Raw genomic sequence first — 21,070 nt, forward strand, 5'->3', positions numbered from 1 at the left:
GTAACTATGCATAGTGCTAGGTGGGTACTAGGTACTAGACTAATCAGGGGGATCACCTCATAAATTATATAAACGTCTAACCACTATGCTGTACACCTGAAATTACTATAAAATAATAGTGATGTTCAGTTATAATTGAAAAATAGAAAAAATAAAATATTATAGAGTCTGTATCTTACAGCTTTCTCAGTTGTAATCCACTGTTATTATGCTAGAGCCTTATTGATATAGTGATGAGGTATTGGGGAGGAGAAGTATTCTATAATCTCATGATAAAATATCACTTTTGTAGTGGGCTTGAGTGTAAGGACTGACTTTGAGAAGAGTTTCGTAGCCTTTATTTTTCTTATGTGAGACGAAGTCTAGAGGGGGCTTGAGTTCCTCAAGTCAAATAAGGCTCTGGTAAAGTAATTTTCCTTGAGGGCAGGCTTTTATTAAGGGGAAAAGAAAACTCTGGGCATATTTAAAAATAGTTACTGTATTCCTCCTCCTGCTGGAAGTGCTAGGAAGTTTTTTCCAGTCTTCGCTATGAGAACCTGGTAGGATTCCTGGAAGTAAAACTTAAAGTGTGGGCTTTCCTCAGCGACTTGGACCACCAAGAGATTTTAGCTTTCAAAATAGTCCATACTAAGCGTCGATCAATTCATCAGTTACTGCTTAAGTATTCCTACCAGTTATTAATTCCAGAAACAATTTGTGATTCCCTGTATTCAGCTGTCTCTCCAGTATTCAGGGAGGCCTTGTGTGTTGAGTTCTCTGATGATTTATAGAAGAGTTGTGAATTTTCAGTTTGTTTAGCTTTTCTTGTTCTGAGGATGGGAGTGACAATTTTCAAGCTCATTAAATGTGTCTAAGCAGAAATTAGAAGGTCTTCATCCTTATATTTTTCTTGCTTGTGTGTTGTCAGCATGATGTTGACTTTTAGTTTATAACTGAAGTATATAAATAATATGTGATTACATCTCTTTTTTTTAATTTAAGAAATGGGACCCCAAAAATATGCGGTGGGGGAAAAAAAAGAATACCTATAAACTGGTTTTTTAAATTCCGTGTAATTGGAGGAAAGGACTCAGTGTTGACTCTCTGGGTTGCCAAGAATTTACATTCATTGTTTGTAGTACTATGTTTCTTGGCCACACTGTTCTTTGAATGAGCCTCAGGATAAAAGGGACACTTTAGAGAGGCTCTCCAGCTTACCTTTAACCGTAGAATCTCTGCTTTTTGCTTTATATATAGGGGTTTTAAGTCATATTATGTTTGAAAATAGAGTTCTCTGCTATAAAAGACATTTGAAAGCCACTTTTTAAAAATATGTTGCTCCTCATAGATACCTAGTTAACAGCTGCTACAGAAAAGATGAACATAATCTATATTGTGTTTATATTTAGAATTGCATTATTAAAATTTATACCAGGAATTTGGAGGACCTCAAATTTATTCTACACAAACATTTCCAGAGTCAAAGCTGTTCTGTCTAGGAACCAGGGACATTGATTTGTACTAGTAAAATTGATATTCCCTGCCAGCCAGACATCTACTCGGGTGATGTTCAGGTTCAAACCAGTGCGTTTTTACTAAAACTTAGTTGTAGTTTCTCCTAAAGATTCTAACGTAAGAGTTTATTACTTCTGTATGAGCATGAATAATATTTTTGTGTCAAGATATGGTCTGAATAATGGTTACTCTGATGGGACATAACAGAAAACAACAATGGACATCAATCTCACTATATATTACAAATTAATAAAAACTTATAGGTAGCTAGAATTTGTATTCTCAATAAAGGTATTTCTACTTCTAGAATTATCATCCAAAATTCATAGTAAATCTTTTAATTTCTTCTGGTAATTGAAATTTCAGAAATAATGTAGTCAGTTTAAATAGTTAAATGAGAAAAAAATGAAATGTTTAACAGAAACGTATGGCACTTTTATACATTTTATTTTAATGTAAAGAAGTATTTAAGACTAGTTGAGTCTGATACATAAAACTGCCATTCTGATGATTTGTAAATATTTGATAAGATATCCAGAGTGGAAATTTGTAATTCATGATACTGAGCCTTCATCAATGACTGTTTACACTAGTTAAGTTGCCAGTTTATGTAGAAATTAATCAGTGGTTAAAGTGATCAACAGCTTGGATTACATGGAAGCGGGAGAATAAAATTGAAATTTATTTGATAGCATCTTGTCTGACTTCTGTGGTCATAAAACCAGTACCTTCAGAGGATTGATGCTTTGCCCTCTGAAAGTTTTATCACATTAGTACACTGACACATAAAAGGCTTTTAATTAATATTTATTGAGTGAATTAAATGAATAAAGATTAGCCAACTTGATTCTGTAGTCAAAAGTTCTTTGCTGACCTACCTTGTTGGCATCTTATGTTTCAACTGTCAAGATAACAGTCCATCATCTTGGCTGTTTTTATTTTACATTTATAAAAGATTTTAAGTAAAAGCTCTAGAATCACTAGGTATTTTGCTAATATCATACTTAGAATTTGAACTAATAATTAGCCTTTATAAATGTGAGATGAATTTCATATAATAATACTTTGCGTAGCATTAGTTTGAGAAGTATGTGTTCCTTGGGGCTTACCTACTGATCTGCTATGAATAAAAATATATTAGGAAAACCCATAGTTTCTTCCATAGTTGATGACAGAGTTTTTGTTTTTGTTTTTTTTATCTTCATTCTTCCAAACACTGGATGCCAAAGAATACTTAAAGATGGTACCCAAAACCAAAAAGTTAAGTACCATGAGACAAATTTGCCAAATTGTGTTTAAGTCCTTTTCAGTGTTAAAATATTTGGGAAAAGAATTTTCTAGGATGAGAAACTAACTTGTAGTTCACTAATAAACTTTATTTATTCTTTGGAAACTGCATAGAATAAGGAGAATTATGTACCAATGCTAATCTCTTAAATGTAGTATACTTTAAGATTTGCTTTGTCAAGAACAGTGTGAGGTGGTACACTGCCATATCTTTCAAGGAGTCCAAGTGAATATCCAAAGTCTCAAAGACATTTGTATGCTTTATTTATCTCATTAAAAACACACAAATACATATATCACCACTCAATTTTTATTTTATCTCCAAGATTATATTTAGTTTATTGAGTATAACATTCTTGTAATGGCTAAATTGTGGAAATCCACTTCCATACTACATTTCAATGGAGGGTACACACTTGAAAGATATATTTAAACAAAGTCCTTGAGAATACATTTTCTTTTTTGCTATGTAAAATATGTGACTGCTTCACAGAGGTTAGTGGGAGCTGGTGGATCAAAGAGCACATACAGAAATCCTTTCCTTTATCATTATTAATATAACTAATATTGTTATTACTGTTATCAATTATTAGAAGGAAAGGAGGTGGAGCCAGACAGTTGGTTTTGGCTGTTCTCCTTTGGAAACCTCTTCCTATGTTTGAGGTATTTCCCATAATTTGAGTCTTACTAGGAGGAAGGAAACATCTATCTCTACAAAAACCAAAAAAAACAAAGGCTGAATACTTGCTTCCTCCCCCACATTGCTTTCTCCCAGATAAGCCAATCAATCAGTTGATCCTCCCTGTGGCTTTGAAATCTGAACTGACTGGCAAAGAAGGGTGGCCAAGAAGGGTGGCTGAGGGTGGAATATTCATTCCTGTAGCAATAGCAACATTTAGTTTCCAAGAACACCAGTACTGATTTTCTGCTATCCAGTTCACAGTTGTAATTTTCAGTCCTGTATTAAGGCAATAAGTTAAGTTTTTTTAATGGTGAAGTTAATCGCCTTTTTTTCATTTTGAACCCCTACAACTGAATATGATAAAATTAAGTTAGTCTCCCAGGATGATTGTTGGTTTGGGCTTTTTCCCAAAAAATTTTAGCAGCTTTTTACTAAATCTTATTTGAATATGAAATAATGCATACCCTGATGTTTCTTTTGCCATAGAATATTATCTGTGTAAAAGAATTAGATGTTAAGGTTTGAAGTAAAAGGTAATTGTTCTACAACTAATAATATTGCTTTTTTAACTAGAATGTTTCCAGTGTAGATTTTCGATGTTATAGTATTATCATTTATTTGCATTTATTAACATTTAAATGTACAACTTTTAAACTAAAATTTTTCTGCAAAATTTTATATGTATATACATATATGTGTGTGTGTATATATGTGTGTATATATATATATATAATCTCATGTGTTTTAAGTCAAATTAATTTTTTTTGCAGCTGCAGCAGGCGGGCTATAGAGTGATATGGAATACGTTTTGGTCAGCAAAGAAAAATAGCCTGCCATGAACTTAAGCAACTAAGAAAACTCTAAATAAAACTATCTGAACTGAAGTGCTGTTATCAGCCCTTTTATTTATGTTTTAAAAATGAAACAATTTTAGCAGTATAGACACACGTTTGTTTCTAAATTGTTCTTTTAAATACAGTGAATTACTAAATATGTTGAATATTATGTATTATTAGTATAACCTACACAGATTGTAGGCTTTTAAATAATAAAATCTTAAGGTAGTAGGAAAAATGTACTTTATTTACTTCACTTATGTGTTTAGGATCCCTAAGAAATTGTTTAATGGCAGTAAAAGTGATATTAATCATAATATAAATTACACCAATAAAGTAATTGTTGTTAGCTGTATTTTAGTTCAGGTAGAAAATATTTTAACCTTAAGAGTCTGCTTAAGGTAGCTGGAATCAGGAAACTTGCATTTAGTAGCCTTATGTGAATAATTTGTTCTGTTGAAACAAATAGCTTTTCACTAGGACGAAAGAAAAAAGAATTTGGCTGAAGGGGATTTAAATGAACAAGAAAAAGCTAATCCTGAGCTTCAGCAGCAGTTATTTAAGTAACGAGCAGGGGAATAGCCATTATAAATTATATAGATAATGTAAATATAATTGAAAATAATATATATCTTTGAAAGATGGCCAATGACTGCGGGGAAAAAAGTGCCAGATATAGTTACTGTAATTAATGTATTAAATATTTATTACACTTTGCATTGTTTTGCCAGATATTTTAAATCTAGTTCCTCTCTTGAAAAAAATAACAGGATCAAAGAAAAAGTATTGTTTCTGTTGATTTTAATCAGAGTAGCATATACATATATATATTAGCACACTTAAGTATAGGATTCAAAAGGGGATAGTTTATAATGGAACACAGTAGAATTCAGCATATAAGTGAAATAGTGGCTACTTCTGGCTAAGATCCAAGGAAAGGAAAGGGGAGAGGAAAAGGGAAAGAAAAAGAAAGAGAAAGGAAAGGAAAGGAAAGAAGGATGAGTAATCACACAGAATATTTAATGCAGAAAAAAAAGAAGTTAAGGAATCTCTAGTAAAGTTAAGGTCTTGCAGTAATAAGCCTTCTCTTCCCACAGAGCCATAAAAGTGTAAGACATTGCCCTCAAATTCACAAACTCACACTAATACAGGGGAAGACAAGCTCTAAAATAATAAGGTTGAAGTTCAGTGTTTAATAAAAGGTAAAAAAGTTTGAAGCAGTTTCTATGGGGAATGTATTCAGAAGCAGAAATTAATAAAATTAGTTGTGAGTGATGGTGAGAGTCACTTGACAGTAGGGAGCATTTGGAATAGTTTTGGGAAAGGTCTCAGGTTAGACGATCAGTAAGATGGGCAAGGTGAGGAGAGGTTACTACTGCGGCCGCGATGACTACTGCTGCTGCTTGCTATTGCTCCTCCTACTGCTGCTGCTACTGAGCATGATGATAATAGCTCTCACTTATTGTTGGCCTACTCTTTGCCAAATAATTTTACATGTATCATCGCGTTTAAGCCTCATAACCATCCCGAAAGCTAGATTACCAAGAAGTAAAATGAGTTTCAGAGAAATGTTATTTAACCAGTGCTTCCACCTGTGGTTGTGCTCATCAAGGGGAAGGGGCACCATTCACATTGTACAAGTCAGAAATTGTGTATTTATAACAGTTTCTCAGGAGATAGCAGTAAAGTGTCATAAGGAAGGCCATTCTTTTCATTTGTACAAAGGCAACATATAGCTTGTACAGCGGCAGCAGCATATAAAAGCATATCAGTAACAGAGAGAGAGAGAGAGCGAGAGAGAGAGAAGGCTTAAAGAAAATGCACCAAAATGTAAGCAACCTGGATAATTGAATCACAGGAAATTTTTATTTTCGTTTGGACACTCTGGAGCTTTTCCAGAAATGAACATGTTATTTGTGAGGGTTGATTATTGATGGAAAGGAAAATTGTTCTAGACATACTACTGAGCAGTAGTGGCATCCAGTTGTGTCTCTTATTCTTTCCCTGCTCCATCCCAGAAGAATCCATAAAATTGTGAAAACTCAGTATCTATTTTACATTGAAATTACACTTAAAACATTTAAAATCCAGATATTCCGTTTAATGGATTTGGAAACCTTAACTTCTTTCCACCTTCATATGATTTTTGCAACTAACTTCATTTATTATATTAGAACTTCACCTTGCACTTTATGAATGGTTTGTATGATGTAAATGGTTAGATAAATAGAGAGAAAATAGTCTTAGGTTGAGGGGAAGGGCAGTAGATAAGAGGGAAATAGTAGACTCTGTGTTGGGAGGTAGTGATGAGTACTTAAAAATCCTTGTCTTAAAACCATACACACACAGTTGTATATATTTAGTAATTAAAATTGACTTAAAGAAACACCAACTTTATCCTTTTTTCTTGTGGCTGTTAAATTCATTAATTTTGTGTATTGTAAATAAACTTGATTTATTTAATATATTGCAAAGTAATTTAGAAATAACTATCATTTTGAATAACTATCATTTTAAATATCATTTGACTAGTATACTATTAGTCACTACTAGTAGTAGTACATTTGAATTTTGGTTTATGTGCGTGTCTGTGTGTGTATATAAACAGCTTTACCTTTTCAATTAGTAGTTTAATAGTATTTAGGTAAAATCTTAGAAACATAATAAGAAATGCCTTCTTGTGTCAGTTATTAGTCTGTATAACAGAGCTCCATTCATATTTATTTCATATTAATGAAACAGCATTGTGAGTACAGTAGACCACCCCTTATCCACATGGGATAACTTCCAAGACCCCCCAGTGGATGCCTGAAACTATGGATAGTACCAAACCCTGTTATATAGTATATTTTTTTCCTACCCATACATACCTAGTATAAAATTTAATTTACAAATTGGGCACAGTAAGAGATTAATAATAACTAAAAATAAAATACAATATTATAATATATACTATAATAAAAGTTATGTGAATGTGGTCTCTCCCTCTCTGAGAATACATTGTACTGTACTCACCCTTCTTCTTATGATGATGTGAGATAATAAAATGCCAAACATTTTCCTGAATCTGCTTAACCATCCCTTATGTGACACAAGGGCTTGTTTCAAGGGATTCGTTGCTGAAGTCTTGTTCAGTGCTTTCTGGCACAACACCTTGCCATCAGTTGCAGCACATTTTCTGTTCATGTCTTCCACCCGCAAATTTAATGCCTTTTCCATACTAACTACTCACTTAACATACACAGTGCCTGTAACTTTTGCAGTTTTAGGTACAACAGCAAAACTAACAGGAATTGTTTTCCTTCTTTGCAATTCATGGATAGAAGATTCCTTCTTACTGTAAATTTTAGCAACCTCAGCATGCAATTTTTTTTCTTTCTTTAGTAAGTTGAGAACTTGCACCTTTTTACTAAAAGAAAGCACTTTACAGCTTCTCTCTAGCGTGCCCAAATTTTCAGCATCACTATTCTTACACTTTGAGGCCATTACTAGGTAAAATAAGGGTACTTGAACATCAGCGCTGTGATACCGTGACAGACAATCTGATAACTGAGAGGGCTACTAGTGACTAATGAGAGGGGAGTGTGCACAACGTGGATACATTGGACAAAGGGATGACTCATGTCTGGGGCAGGAGGGATGATGTGAGATTTCATGATATTAATCAAAATAGCACACAATTTAAAACTAATGAGTTGTTTATTTCTGGAATTTTCTATTTAATATTTTCAGAACACAGTTGCCCACGGGTAACTGAAACTGGAAAGCAAAATCATGGATAAGTAGGGAACAACTGTACTGAAAATTAAAAGAAATTCCAAAACTAAGAATGTACTTACTGATTTTACTTCCTCATTAAACTTTTTTTTATTATGTTCCCATGACTTAGAGGTTTGTACCTTTTGACTTCTTTCACCCATTTCATCCACACCTGGATCCCCCACCTCTGGCAACTACAAATCCATTCTCTTTATGAGCTTGTTTTTTGTTTAGTTTTGTTTAGATTCCATATCTAAAGTGAGGTCATATGGTATTTGTCTTTCTTTGTCTGACTTATTTCACTTAACATAATGTCCTCAAGGTCCATCTATGTCACAGATGGTAAGAAGATTTCATTCTTTTTGTGGCTGAATAATATTCCATTGTACATCTACCACATTTTCTTTATCCATTCATCTATCAATGGACACTTAGGCTGTTTCCTTATCTTGGCTATTGTAAATAATGCTGCAGTGAAGGTGGGGCTGCATATATCTTTTCAATTTAATGCTTTCATTTTCTTTGGATAAGTAACCAGAATGGAATTGCTGGATCATATGGTAGTTCTATATTTAATTTTTTGAGGAATCTCCATACTGATTTCCATGAGGCTGCACCAGTTTGCAATCCCACCAATAGTGCACAAGGGTTCCGTTTCCTCCACATCCTTGCCAACACTTGTTCTTTTTTTGTCTTTTTGAAATAGCCATTCTAGCCGGTTTGAGGTGGTATCTCATTGTGGTTTTGATTTGCATTTCCCTAGTGATTTGTAATGTTGAGTATCTTTTCATGTACCTGCTGGCCATCTGTATGTCTTTGGAAATATTTATATTCAGATCCTCTGCCCATTTTTTAATCAGATTGTCTGGATTTTTGCTGTTGAGTTGTATGGGTTCTCTGTATATTTTGGATATTAACCCCTTATCAGATAAGTAATTTGCAAATATTTTCTTCCTTTCAGTAGATTGCCTTTTCGTTTTGTTGATGGTTTCCTTTGCTATGCAGAAGCTTTTTAGTTTGATGTCATCCCACTTGTTTATTTTTGCTTTTGTTGCCTTTGCTTGTGGTGTCAAATCCAAAAAAATCACCCTCAAGACCAATGTCAAGGAACTTACCATCTGTGTTTTCTTATAGGAGCTTTATGGTTTTATATCTCACATTGAAGTATTTAATCCATTTGGAGTTAATATTTCTGTGCAGTATAAGATAATGGTCCAGTTTCATTCTTTTGCTTGTGGCTATCCAGTTTTTCCAGGACCATTTATTGAAGAGACTATCCTTTCCCCATTGTATGTTCATGGCTCATTTGTCATAAATTAATTGACCATATATGCATAGGTTTATTTCTCGACACTCTTTTCTGTCCCATTGATCTATGTGTCTGTTTTTATGCCAGTGCCATACTACTTCATTACTACAACTTCGTGATATAGTTTGAAATCAGGGATCATGATGCCTCCAGCTTTGTTCTTCTTTCTCAAGATTGCTTTGGCTAGCTGGAGTCTCTTGTGGTTCTATACAAATGTTAGGATTGTTTGTTCTATTTCTATGAAAAAATGACATTGGAATTTTGACAGGGATTGCATTGAATTTGTACATTGCTTTGGGTACTGTGGACATTTAAACAATATTAATTCTTCCAATCCATGATAGTTTCAGAATAAACTTTTAGTAGGTATTTATATAGATGAATGTGAATGGTATGAAATATTTAGTAATCTATAATGATTTTTTACATTGTTTTATAATTCAGTATGTGATTACTCTTTTTATTAAAATTCATTTTAATATGTCCATTTCCTTAACTAATATGAATTTGAAATATTGTATATATACTGCACATCAAAAATTGGTTCTAATATAGACAAGTTTATATGACATTCATAAAAAAACAAATCCTAAAAGAGCTCTGCCGTAAACTTTAAAGATATTGATTATACACATATTTGAGTTACTAGCTAGTAATTAAAGCCTTTGAATGTATTCTTTGCTATCTGGATTCCAGTTCTTTCTCATTGCTATATATTGTAATTAATAAGAGAGAATAGTGTCTGGCTTTCTTCAGGTTTGTGTACTTGGCCACTTACCTACTCAGACATTTGTATTATTAAGCCCCAGGGTATATGAGTGAGTAGGGTATGATATTGGAGAAATGAGAGACATGGACTTCTTCAACATAGACGTATGAAATGTGAATTCAACGAAAAAGCCAGACTTCCCAAAATGTTTAGCATTTAGATTGTTAGATTGAATATGCTGGAGTTTATTATATGTAATATGAAATCTAGTAAATGCTTGAACAGCTTCTAAAAGTTCAATAGGGTATGGCAGTTATAAAATAATGTTCTATTGTGTTTTAAAATGATAGTTCATTCACTTTGAAGAGGTTCTTAGCTGACCTTCATTGAATGTAGGTTATTGAGAATGAAACATATTAAACTTAACACAAATTATCAAAAGTGTTCAGTACAGTTGAATGATTTAACTTGGAAATATATGCAGAGTAATTTGTTTCAAAATATTATTTGAAATGAGATGAACTTGAGATTTGCTTGCACTATTTTGCTTAATATTTCTGTATGTTGAGCTGGAGCATTTGTATTAGCAGAGCAAGATTTCTATTTTAAAGAATATATGCAAGTGTCAAAAAGTTTCTACTATTATTTTTTTGTAGGTGGTTTCAGACACCCTCACAGGTTTTCTACCATGCAGCAACTGAACATGGAGGAAAAGATGTATATCCAGGGCAGTGTCTTTGGGAAGGTTGTGAGCCTTTTCAGCGACAGAGGTTTTCTTTTATTACCCACTTACAGGTACACTTTCTTAATACTCTTTGGTCAGTAACTCATCTGGTTGCATTAAAGGTCTTGATGCATATTCTTTTACTTCCTCTTTCTCAAAAAGGATAAGCACTGTTCAAAGGATGCCCTGCTTGCAGGATTAAAACAAGATGAACCAGGACAAGCAGGAAGTCAAAAACCTTCTACCAAGTAAGGAACATGAGTTTACCTCCTATTGTATATACAAAAAGTAAAACAGGAAACTAGGCAAAACAGTACAAGTGAAAGACAAGTGAGCATATTGGAAGAGTGGAAACCTGGGTTCTAGTCCAGCTCTCCCATTAACCAGCTATGTGACCCTATTTAAATTGCTGAAAATTCTCTAGGCATTGCTTTTCATATTTGACTGCACTACATGGTCTGGAAGTACCATATAGCTCTGACATTCTGATTCTACTTTCTAGACAACTCATTGGAAGTAATGACATGTTTCGTAAACTGGAACTATGTATGTGGCTGTTTGTCCTTTCAGAGAATAATTGAACATGTTTTTGATAATGGCAAAGAGATTTCTTCTTACAGCTATCCCTTGAGTGGAAACCAAGGTGGCAAGTAAAGGTCCTAAATAAGAGTACACATTTCATATTTACTCTATGGCTCTTCATTTATCTTCTGTTTCATGAACACAGACTTGTAATGCATACAGTCAAATTCTGAGTTGGTTGTATATTAAGGTCCTTGTTAGATTTATATAATCTCTCCTGTTCTGTTTCTAACTAAAGCCCTTAGTTGTAGATTCTGTAATCTAAATAATATTTTTAACTCCCAAAATGTGAAAATCAGTTTGTCACTATTTTTTAAGCTATTGCAATGTGCGGGGCATTGTGCCAGACCTAGGGAATTCTGAGAACAAGATATAGTCTGCAACTTCACAAAGCTAGAAATACAGAGAACTAGAAATATGGGAACACAGAAGCTGCTTACATAATTTATTCATTCAGTTTCTTTTAAAGAACATCTACTGTGTGCTAGACTCTAAGATATAATATGGGGTATATGTAACCAAGATACATTTTGCCATTCTTAAGTAATTCTTACTATACAATGCAAAAGTGAAGATATGCACAAGATGCTACGAGAGCTCACCTAAGTCAATCTAGGCGACCAGAGATGGCTTTCTGACAGAAAGTGCATCTAAACTGGGACCCAAAGAACAAGGAGTAAATAGCTGAGGGTCTCGTAAGCCATAATCATGAGTTTGAATTTTATCCTAAAGACAATAGAAAGACATTTTTCTGCCAGGTACCTTTTTCTATAATTTTCAATGTATTTAATTTGTATATATTATATAGATTAAAAGAATATGTTGGAATATGTTTGGTTTTGCTCAAGTTTGGAGAAAGAGATAGTTGGTATATCAGTTACAATCAATCAAAAATCTGTCACTTACACATCACATCTAGTAAGTTTATACATAGATACCTTTTTCTGTAGACATAGATACACATACAAACTGGTATACAATGTAAAGATTGCTTTTACGTTGTTATTTAATATTGTAAATTAGTTTTCTAAGAAAGTACCAGAAATATTCCCCCTTTACAGATGTGAAACCTGAAGTATAGTGGGGCAAACTGAAATATTCTAAGTCACAATAGTGTCAGAAATAGACACGGTTTCCTCACGGTTTCCTCCACTGCCTCCCCCGAATACAACAGGTATTGATGCACTTTTTCTGCTTGGCCAAGGAAATCTAGAGTAGTTTGAATCTGATTTTATATAAAACCCACCTCTGCGGTCCCTCCATTCTACATCTTTCATAAAGGACAGTAGAACTATACTGAATGGATGGATTAAAATTATTAAATAATGATGAAAATAAGGTTATGTAACAAAGTAATAGTTTGAAATGTAGTGTTTAGCATAATTTCATATTATTGTATTAGGTTATCTTTTCCTGGATGACCTATGCCTGTACCAATACATTCCTAGGTAATACTATTTTACTCTTAGGTAATGTTTAAACTGTTTAGTAAAAATAATCTGCAGCTCAAATTGTAGACTGCTTCTTTATTAACATCTTCACATTACATTTAAAAATGTGAACTCCACAACTATGATATGCTGTTTCATTTTTTTAATTAAATGTATTAGGGTAACATTGGTTAATAACATACAAGTTTCAGGTGTACAGTTTTATAGTACACTGTGTCTATTGCATTGTGTGCTCACCACCCAAACCACCCAATGTCTAGTCTCCTTCATTACCATATATTTAACCCACTTTACTCTCTTTGTGTTCCCCCCACCCCTCTTCTCAACTCTGGTAACCACCATACTGTTGTTCATATGTACGAGTTTGTGTTTGTTTTGTTTGTTCTTTGTTGCTTTCTGTTTTATATCCTACATATGAGTGCAGTCTTGTCCTTTTCTATCTGACTTAATGTTGTATTTATTTTGATTGCATGTTTCCCAGCACAGTAACTTTAAAGATGGACTATACTGGAACATATGTTGTTTGTTTTAAAATGAGTAGATTGGAAAATAAAAGACTTGAAACCACCTTGATACTAAGAAACCATTTGCCTAGGCTGACACAAAGAATCAACATTACTGCTAGACTATGGGAGTTTTTATTCATCCTGTATCTAAAGTTTGAAAGTAACCACCCTGGGTTTGACAGGTTGGTCATCGTCTGTCTGCAGCATCATGTAAACTGTCTGTTTCTTTCTCTGATCAATTTAGGCAGCCAGCTGTAGGGGGCACAAGCTCAACTCCTAGAGCACAGAAGGCCATTGTGAACCATCCCAGTGCTGCCCTCATGGCTCTTAGGAGAGGATCAAGAAACCTTGTCTTTCGAGATTTTACAGTAAGCAAGCCTTGAAAGCCTTATCTGTAAAGGTGTGAGCACTGTATGATTTAGGTCTTTATTCTTTTCCTTTTTCCTTTCTTTTTAAGGATGAAAAAGAGGGACCAATAACTAAACACATCCGACTAACAGCTGCCTTAATATTAAAAAATATTGGTAAATATTCAGAATGCGGTCGTAGGTGAGTAACCTGTTTTCCATAGACAAAGCGAATTTAGATAATTTTACTTTTACATAACAGGTAATAAGATTAGATATCTGTATTTTATTCACTGTTTTTTCATAAATTTTGTGAATATGTCCAAAAGCTCATGCCAAGGTCAGGAAGGCCATCATGATCTCTTAAAAACAAAAAAGTAGACACAAGTTGAAATAACTGAAAGGTGTTCCTTTAACATGTTTTATTTGGTTAATTTTCTTGCTGCCTATAGAATTTAGAGAAAAAGTATATTTAGAATTAGAGAAAAAAAGAAGACTTGGGAGTTTCTTGGTGGTGGGGGAAATGGGCATTTGAATTGTGCAGAATGAGAATCAAATTCAGTTTGATAATTGGCATGCTGATGAAGCTGTCAAAGTCATGGATATTAATAAGATTCACTATAATACACTGACGTTTTAAAAGTTACATTCTAATGGACTTAACCTACAGTGAAGTCAGGATTTTATGAATCTATAGAAACTAGAAATAATAACTGTAATCCTTAAGAGAGAGCAGATGTGGAATGTTCTGCTGATGCCTTTCGACCTTGTCTTCCTTGAAGCTTGAACTGATTCTCTAGTATTCCTCCAACATCTCAGTCTCCTTTGTTGAGAAATTGTCCTCTGAGGCATCTTGCTGTCCAGATAATGACTTTCTCTCTGAGTCTTTCTCCTCTCACATACTGTTATTAATCCCATCCCCTAAATATATCTTGAATCTACCTTAGTTCTCCTTCCTGCCATTTTACCTTGCAGTAGGTCTTTTATGATATTTTCTTGCAATAACCTTCCAACTGGATTTTCCAAACATAAAATAGTAGTATCAATTATTATGCAAAGTATAAAAAAGCAATGAATTTGACTGTATCAAATTTGAAAACCTGTAAATTAAAGATGATTAAAATTAAAGTTAAGAAAAAGTATTTGTAATGACAAAAGTTACTATATTTACTGTATCAAGTATTCTCACAGATGAATAAAAAAAATTCTTAACACTCAAATTTTTAAAAAGCAAAGGTTTTCCAGAAAAAAAAATATGCAGGTTTAGTAACCATAGCAGCATCTCCCTGTGTTATTCGTTACATGATTTCTTCCCACCTTCTCACTGTATTGTCCTCCCCACCTCTCTTTTTGCTTCACAACCTACATTTCAATTTCAGCCAATCTAAACAACCTGCAGACTCCTAATCATGCTAGATTCGTTCATGTCAAACGTTTGTACCTTTGTTCCAGTGCTCATACTACTCCTTGCCTAGAATGCCCTTCTTCCTGTGTTGCCAGCCCAGTGAATATCTACAAACTCTTCATGATTAAGCTAAGACATTAGCTTCTGCTTGCCATCTTTCCTCTGCTGTGTTCCCCTTTCCCACCAAGTTTATTCTTTATTCTAATAACATGTCTGCCTTGTAACATTTAATTACTCTTAATATTTTGTAAATAGTTTTAATGTGGCTTTTTCTCCCTATTGACCTGTGTCCTGACTTTCTCTGGTTAATCTTTGTAGCCTGAACACCTAGCCCAATACGATGCGCAATACATTATAAATAATCTCTACTTCCTGTTCATCGTTTAGGTTTCAACTCAGGGTGACCTCTTCCTTTCCTAACATCTTCCTTACTACCCTACCCCTGACCTAGAGTGCAACAGGTACTCTCTACCACCCCACACATTCCAGTACCACCTTAGATGGTGAGATCTTTGAAAGCACGGATTGAATATTTTCTTTTTGTTTTTATTTCTTAGCCTAACATAATGTTGGGAATGTAATAGTGATTCAATAAGTATTTGGTTGATAGATGGAAAGAAAGAAGTCTCACAAATTCATTTTTTTCGTAGAGTTCTCTTTCTGGAATTTGTGTAGGCAATTGGAATTCTAAAAGTAATTTTAATAACTTTTGCTTAGGGCTTTTTCCTCACATTCTAATTGCATATTCTTAGGCTTACAGTAAAGCCGCTTTGGCTGGGTCTAATATAACTTTTGAGCCAAAAGTTTTCATTTTACTGTTTTTGTTTTGTTCATTTTTGTTATCTTACTTAACTCTGAACATCCCAAATATCTTCTGGCATCTTCAGTTCCTATGATCTTAGAATAGCAGAAGCAAAAGAATTAAAGCAATCCATTAAATTCTTTCCAGTGATAAGAAGTTTTGCTTGAGTGAAAATAACTGACATAGTCTGGCAAAACTCACATACGTGGAGAAGAGAGTGTAGGAAATCAGATAACTGCAAAAGATAATTCTCTGTTCATACGTCTCATCTCTAGGGGAATAAGTTATAGGGTGTGATTTGTTTTGTTTTTTTTTAGACTAAAGCAAATTCTATTTGCAATAAGAAAAGTCAGGTCAATAGGAAGATATCTGGAAATTTACCTTCATTCTTACAGTACAATATACTGAACAATATGAAATATCAGCTTTTTTTTAAATTTGAAATTCAGAATTTGATTGGATAGCATAAGATGTTTAAATGCAGTTTTATCTCCCTTCTGATTAAGCTTGAGTTCTGGAGAATATATGTCCTTTTTTTTTCTTTTTTTCTTTTTTTTGATGTATCTATCTTTTATCAGTGTAATATATGGGACTTATTTAAAAATCAAATGATACTTTTCTATACACTAATAATGAACAGTCAATAAAAGAAATTAAGAAAACAATTCATTTTACAGTAAATCAAAAGAATAAAATATTTAGGAATCATATTAACCAAGGATGTGAAAGACTTGTACACTGAAAACTATAAATCAGTGCTGAAAGAAACTAAAGAAGACATACACAAATGGAAAGACATCCTTTGTTCATGGTTTGGAAGACATAATGTAGTTAAGATGTTAATACTACTCAAAGCAGTCTACAGATTCAGTGCAACCGCAATCAAAATCTCAGTGACATTCTTTTCAGAAATAGAAAAATCCATTCTAAAATGTATATGAAATCTCAAGGGACTCTGAATTACCAAAACTATTTTGAAAAAGAACACAGTTGGGGGACTCAACACATCCTGATTTCAAAATTTACTACAAAGCTACAGTAATCAAAACTGTGTGGTACTGGCAAAAATATATATATATATATGTATATATGTGTGTGTATACGCATATATATATATATATATATATATATATATATATATATATATATATATGGCCAACAGAACGGAATAGAGAGCCCAGGCATACATAGATCCTCACATATTAAAATGATTTTCAGTAAGGATGCCAGTTCTCCATTCAGTACGGAAAAGACAGTCTTTTCAACTGAGGGAGTTGGGAAAACTGGGTATTCTCATGCAAAAGAGTGAAGTAAAACCCTTACCAAACACCATATACAAAAATTAAGTCAAAATGAATCAAAGACCTACAAGTAAGAGTTGACACTATAAAACTTAATGACATTTGATTTGGCAATGATTTCTTGGGTATGACACCAAACACACAGGCAATGAAAGAAAAAATAAATTGAACTGAAAAAATAAACAAATGGAACATCAGATTTAGAAACTTGTGGTGAAAAAGGACACTAAAAACACATGAATGGAAGAAAATAATAGCAAATCACATATCTGATGCAGGGGTTAATACCCAGAATAAAGAACTCCTAAAACTCAACAACAAAATACAAACAAACCAAATCAAAAATGGGCAAAGGACTTGAACAGACATTTCTCCAAAAAAGATAACTGGCCAATAAGCCCATGAAAAGATGTTCAACATTATTAATCATTAGGAAAATGCAAATCAAAGCCACAATGAGATACCACCTCATCCCCATCAGGATGGCTGTTACTCTCTCTCTCTCTCTCTCTCTCTCTCACACACACACACACACGTACATGTGTTCACATGGATGTGGAAAACTTGGGACCCTTGCACATTGCTGATGGAACTATAAAATGGTATGGCAGTCTTCTGAAAATTAAACATAGGATTACCATTCGATCTAGCAGTTGCACTTATGGGTAGTATATACACAAAAGAACTAAAAGCAAGGAGTCAGACAGATACAGCAGCATAGCCAAGAGGTGGAAGGTGGAAGCAACACAAGCCTCCACCAACAGACGAATGGATAGCTAAAATGTGGAATATATAATGGAACGTTAGTCTTAAAAAAGAACGAAATTCTGATATATGCTACAACATAGATGAGCCTTGTAGGCATTATGCAAAATGGAATCAGGCAGACACAGAAGGACAAATACTATCTGGTTCCACGTATATTTCATTGGAAGAATGAAATACATAGAGATAGAAAATAGAGCAATGGTTACCAGGGGCTTGGGGGGAGGGAGGAAATAGGGAGTTACTGTTCAGTGGGACAGAGTTTGTTTATGAGGTGATGAAAAATTTCTGGAGATCGAAAGTGGTGATGGTTGTACAGCAATGTGAATGTATTTAATGCCACTGAACTGTACGCTTAAAAATGGTTAAAATAGTAAATTTTGTATTATATGTATTTTACCACAATTTAAAATTAAAAACAACAATGACAAAGGACATATTTGGGGAATAATGGGAAGTGACTGCTAATGGGTATTTGATCAAAAATTGGTTATGGTGATGGTTGCACAATTCTGTGAATATATCAAAACCACTGAACTGTACACTTTGAATGGGTGAATTTCTTAGTATATGACTTAGATCTCAATATAGCTTCTGTAAAAATTAATTTTTTAAAATTAAATGGTACTAAAAAGTTTATAATAAAGCATAAGTGGTCTCTTACTTCACCCCTCCTACCCACCCCCTAGGGAAAGCTTTCAACAGTTTGAGGTAATTTTTCTGGTATTTGCCTCTATATTTAAAAATAATATGCTTAATGTTACTATATACCAACTTTACGCATTACCAGTTGGCTCTCTTTCTAAAGAACTGAATACTCCTAAAATCTCTGTGGCTCCTATTTTTCCTTTCCTCATAATACTGTTAAATCAGTTTTTGATTAAATCTTAAGAAAGATTGTTGTCAGGTTGTTTGATGCTAAGCCAAGCGAGTACTGCTCTTATTACATTTTTCTTTCTCTGTGTTTTTCTGGGGTTAATGATTGCCTTGCGTTTTGTTTAGCTTTCTGTGGGCCTGATGCTGATATTTCCATGTATTTCAATCAGTATCTCTCAAGTCTATATATAAGCTATCCAGTACTCAAACACAGTTGTTAAACCCCTGTCAGTTTTACATTTTATTCCCTTTATAGTCTAGACAGCTTGCTTTGCCGACCTAGTACACAGCTATTCCTGGGAATTCCTTCTATGTTGAATCCATTTTCCTTGAATTCCACTTACTTCCTTTACTTGATTTATTCCGTCATCATGCTAAAGCACATCCATCCTCCGATAATTTTAAGATACTGCATGTCTGAAAATGTTTGTAGTCTACCCTTACTCTTGGTAGTTTGGCTAGATATGAAATTCTAGATTGGAAAATCATTTTCCTTAAAAATCTGAGGGCAGTGCTCCTATGTCTCTAGCATGCAGCTTTGCAGTTGAGTCCAGTGACATTCTGGTTCCCATTTCTTTGTATGTGATCTATTTTTCCCTCCTCTGGAAGCTCTTAGGGTCTTTTTTTTTTTTAATGTCTGCTCTTTTGAAATTTCATGATGGTGTGTCTTGATGTCAGTGTTTTCTTGTTGTCACTGAAGGGGGCATTTCATTTCAGTGGATCCTTTCAATCAAGAGATTCATGTGCTTTGGTAATGGGAAATTTTCTTCAATGTTCCTTTTTATAATTCCTGCAATTTATTGTTTCTATTTCCCATTTCTTAATGTTTCTGTTTCCCATTTTTTGGATGCTAGACCCTTGTCAATTGATCTTCTAATTTCCTTTTCTCTCTTAGCTTTCATTTTTTTCTGTTTAATCTATTTTCTAGGAATTCCTTTAACTTCATCATCAAATCTGTTGAATTTTTAATTCAGCTATCCTGCTTTAATTTCTAAGAGCTCTTTCTGACTTGCCAGTTGTTCCTATAACATCCTGTTAATATGTTGAATATAGTGCCTTCTCATCTCTCTCTGAGGGTATTAATTGCTAGTATTTTTGAAGTTTCTTCTGCTCCGGGTATAGCTCCCATTTCCTCAAAATTCTTCAAATGTCTGAGGATTTTGGCTTCATTATACAATATCTACAAGCTAGTTGGAACCTCTGGGCGGGTGATTTCTAGTCACTCATGATTGCTATTTTAGGGTGACCCCGATGAGCCAATTTGTTTATTAGAAGCCCCTTCCCCTTGTCAGTTTCAGTAGAGAGATTGTTTCTCCAGAAATGAATCTGTGATTTTCTTGCCTTTGGAGGTGGGCAGTTTGGAGGAAAGTCAATGTGAGGTCCTGCATTCTGGAAATAGAGTGGAGGAGGGGTCCCAGGAGGCTATCGCGTTCAAGTATGTTCCCTTTTACCCAGTCCCATTTTCTTTTTTTTTTTCTTTTTTCAAAAAATTTTATTGGGGAAGGGGTACAGGACTTTATTGGGGAACAGTGTGTACTTCTTGGACTTTTTTCCAACTCAAGTTGTTGACTGTCAATCTTAGCTGTGGAGGGTTGCTGTTCAACTTCAAGTTGTTGTCCTTTCAGTCTTAGTTGTGGAGGGCGCAGCTCAGCTCCAGTTGCCAATTGCTAGTTGCAGGGGACGCAGCCCACCATCCCTTGCGGGAGTCGAACCAGCAACCTTGTGGTTGAGAGCCCACTGGCCCATGTGGGAATCGAACCGGCAGCCTTCGGAGTTAGGAGCTCGGAGCTCTAACCGCCTGAGCCACCGGGCCGGCCCCCTACCCAGTCCCATTTTCTGACCGATTGATCCTTCACCCCTAACCTTCACTGTGTCTACGTCTCTGTAAATCCTAAGCCTTCCTGGTTTAGTTTCTCTAGAAAATAAATTCCTTTTACTTATTTTGGGAGGGAAAGGAGATAAACTTGTGTTTGAGCTGCTGTTTTCCTAGAAACTGATTTGTCTCTTAAATTGTTTTCACTAATGCTACTTAAAATTATTTCTCATTTTCACCAAGTGCATTAAAGTGACACATTGTTTATGCTTTGTTAAAGATCAAAAAGGAACTTTTGAAATATGAAATTAAAAGAATATCACTTTACAACAAAGCAGGCATATTTCATTTTTTTATCTAGTGAGTGCTTATTTAACTTTTCAAACCTCCCCAAAAATAAAAGATATAAATTGTCAAAAATG

General features: G+C 34.1%; 1 protein-coding gene across 1 annotated transcript in view; it reads left to right on the plus strand.

The window, feature by feature from the left end:
• ARID2 (AT-rich interaction domain 2) overlaps positions 1 to 21,070 on the plus strand; it is a 151,813-nt gene that overhangs the window by 126,391 nt on the left and 4,352 nt on the right. Inside the window, exons 17-20 of the mRNA XM_081061166.1 lie at positions 10,733 to 10,871; positions 10,963 to 11,048; positions 13,584 to 13,707; positions 13,797 to 13,888. Coding sequence (XP_080917292.1) covers positions 10,733 to 10,871; positions 10,963 to 11,048; positions 13,584 to 13,707; positions 13,797 to 13,888 — 441 coding nt within the window. The remainder of the gene's footprint in view (positions 1 to 10,732; positions 10,872 to 10,962; positions 11,049 to 13,583; positions 13,708 to 13,796; positions 13,889 to 21,070) is intronic.

Source organism: Rhinolophus hipposideros, assembly GCF_964194185.1.
Source record: "Rhinolophus hipposideros genome assembly, chromosome: 9".
NCBI classification, from domain to species: Eukaryota; Metazoa; Chordata; class Mammalia; order Chiroptera; family Rhinolophidae; genus Rhinolophus; species Rhinolophus hipposideros.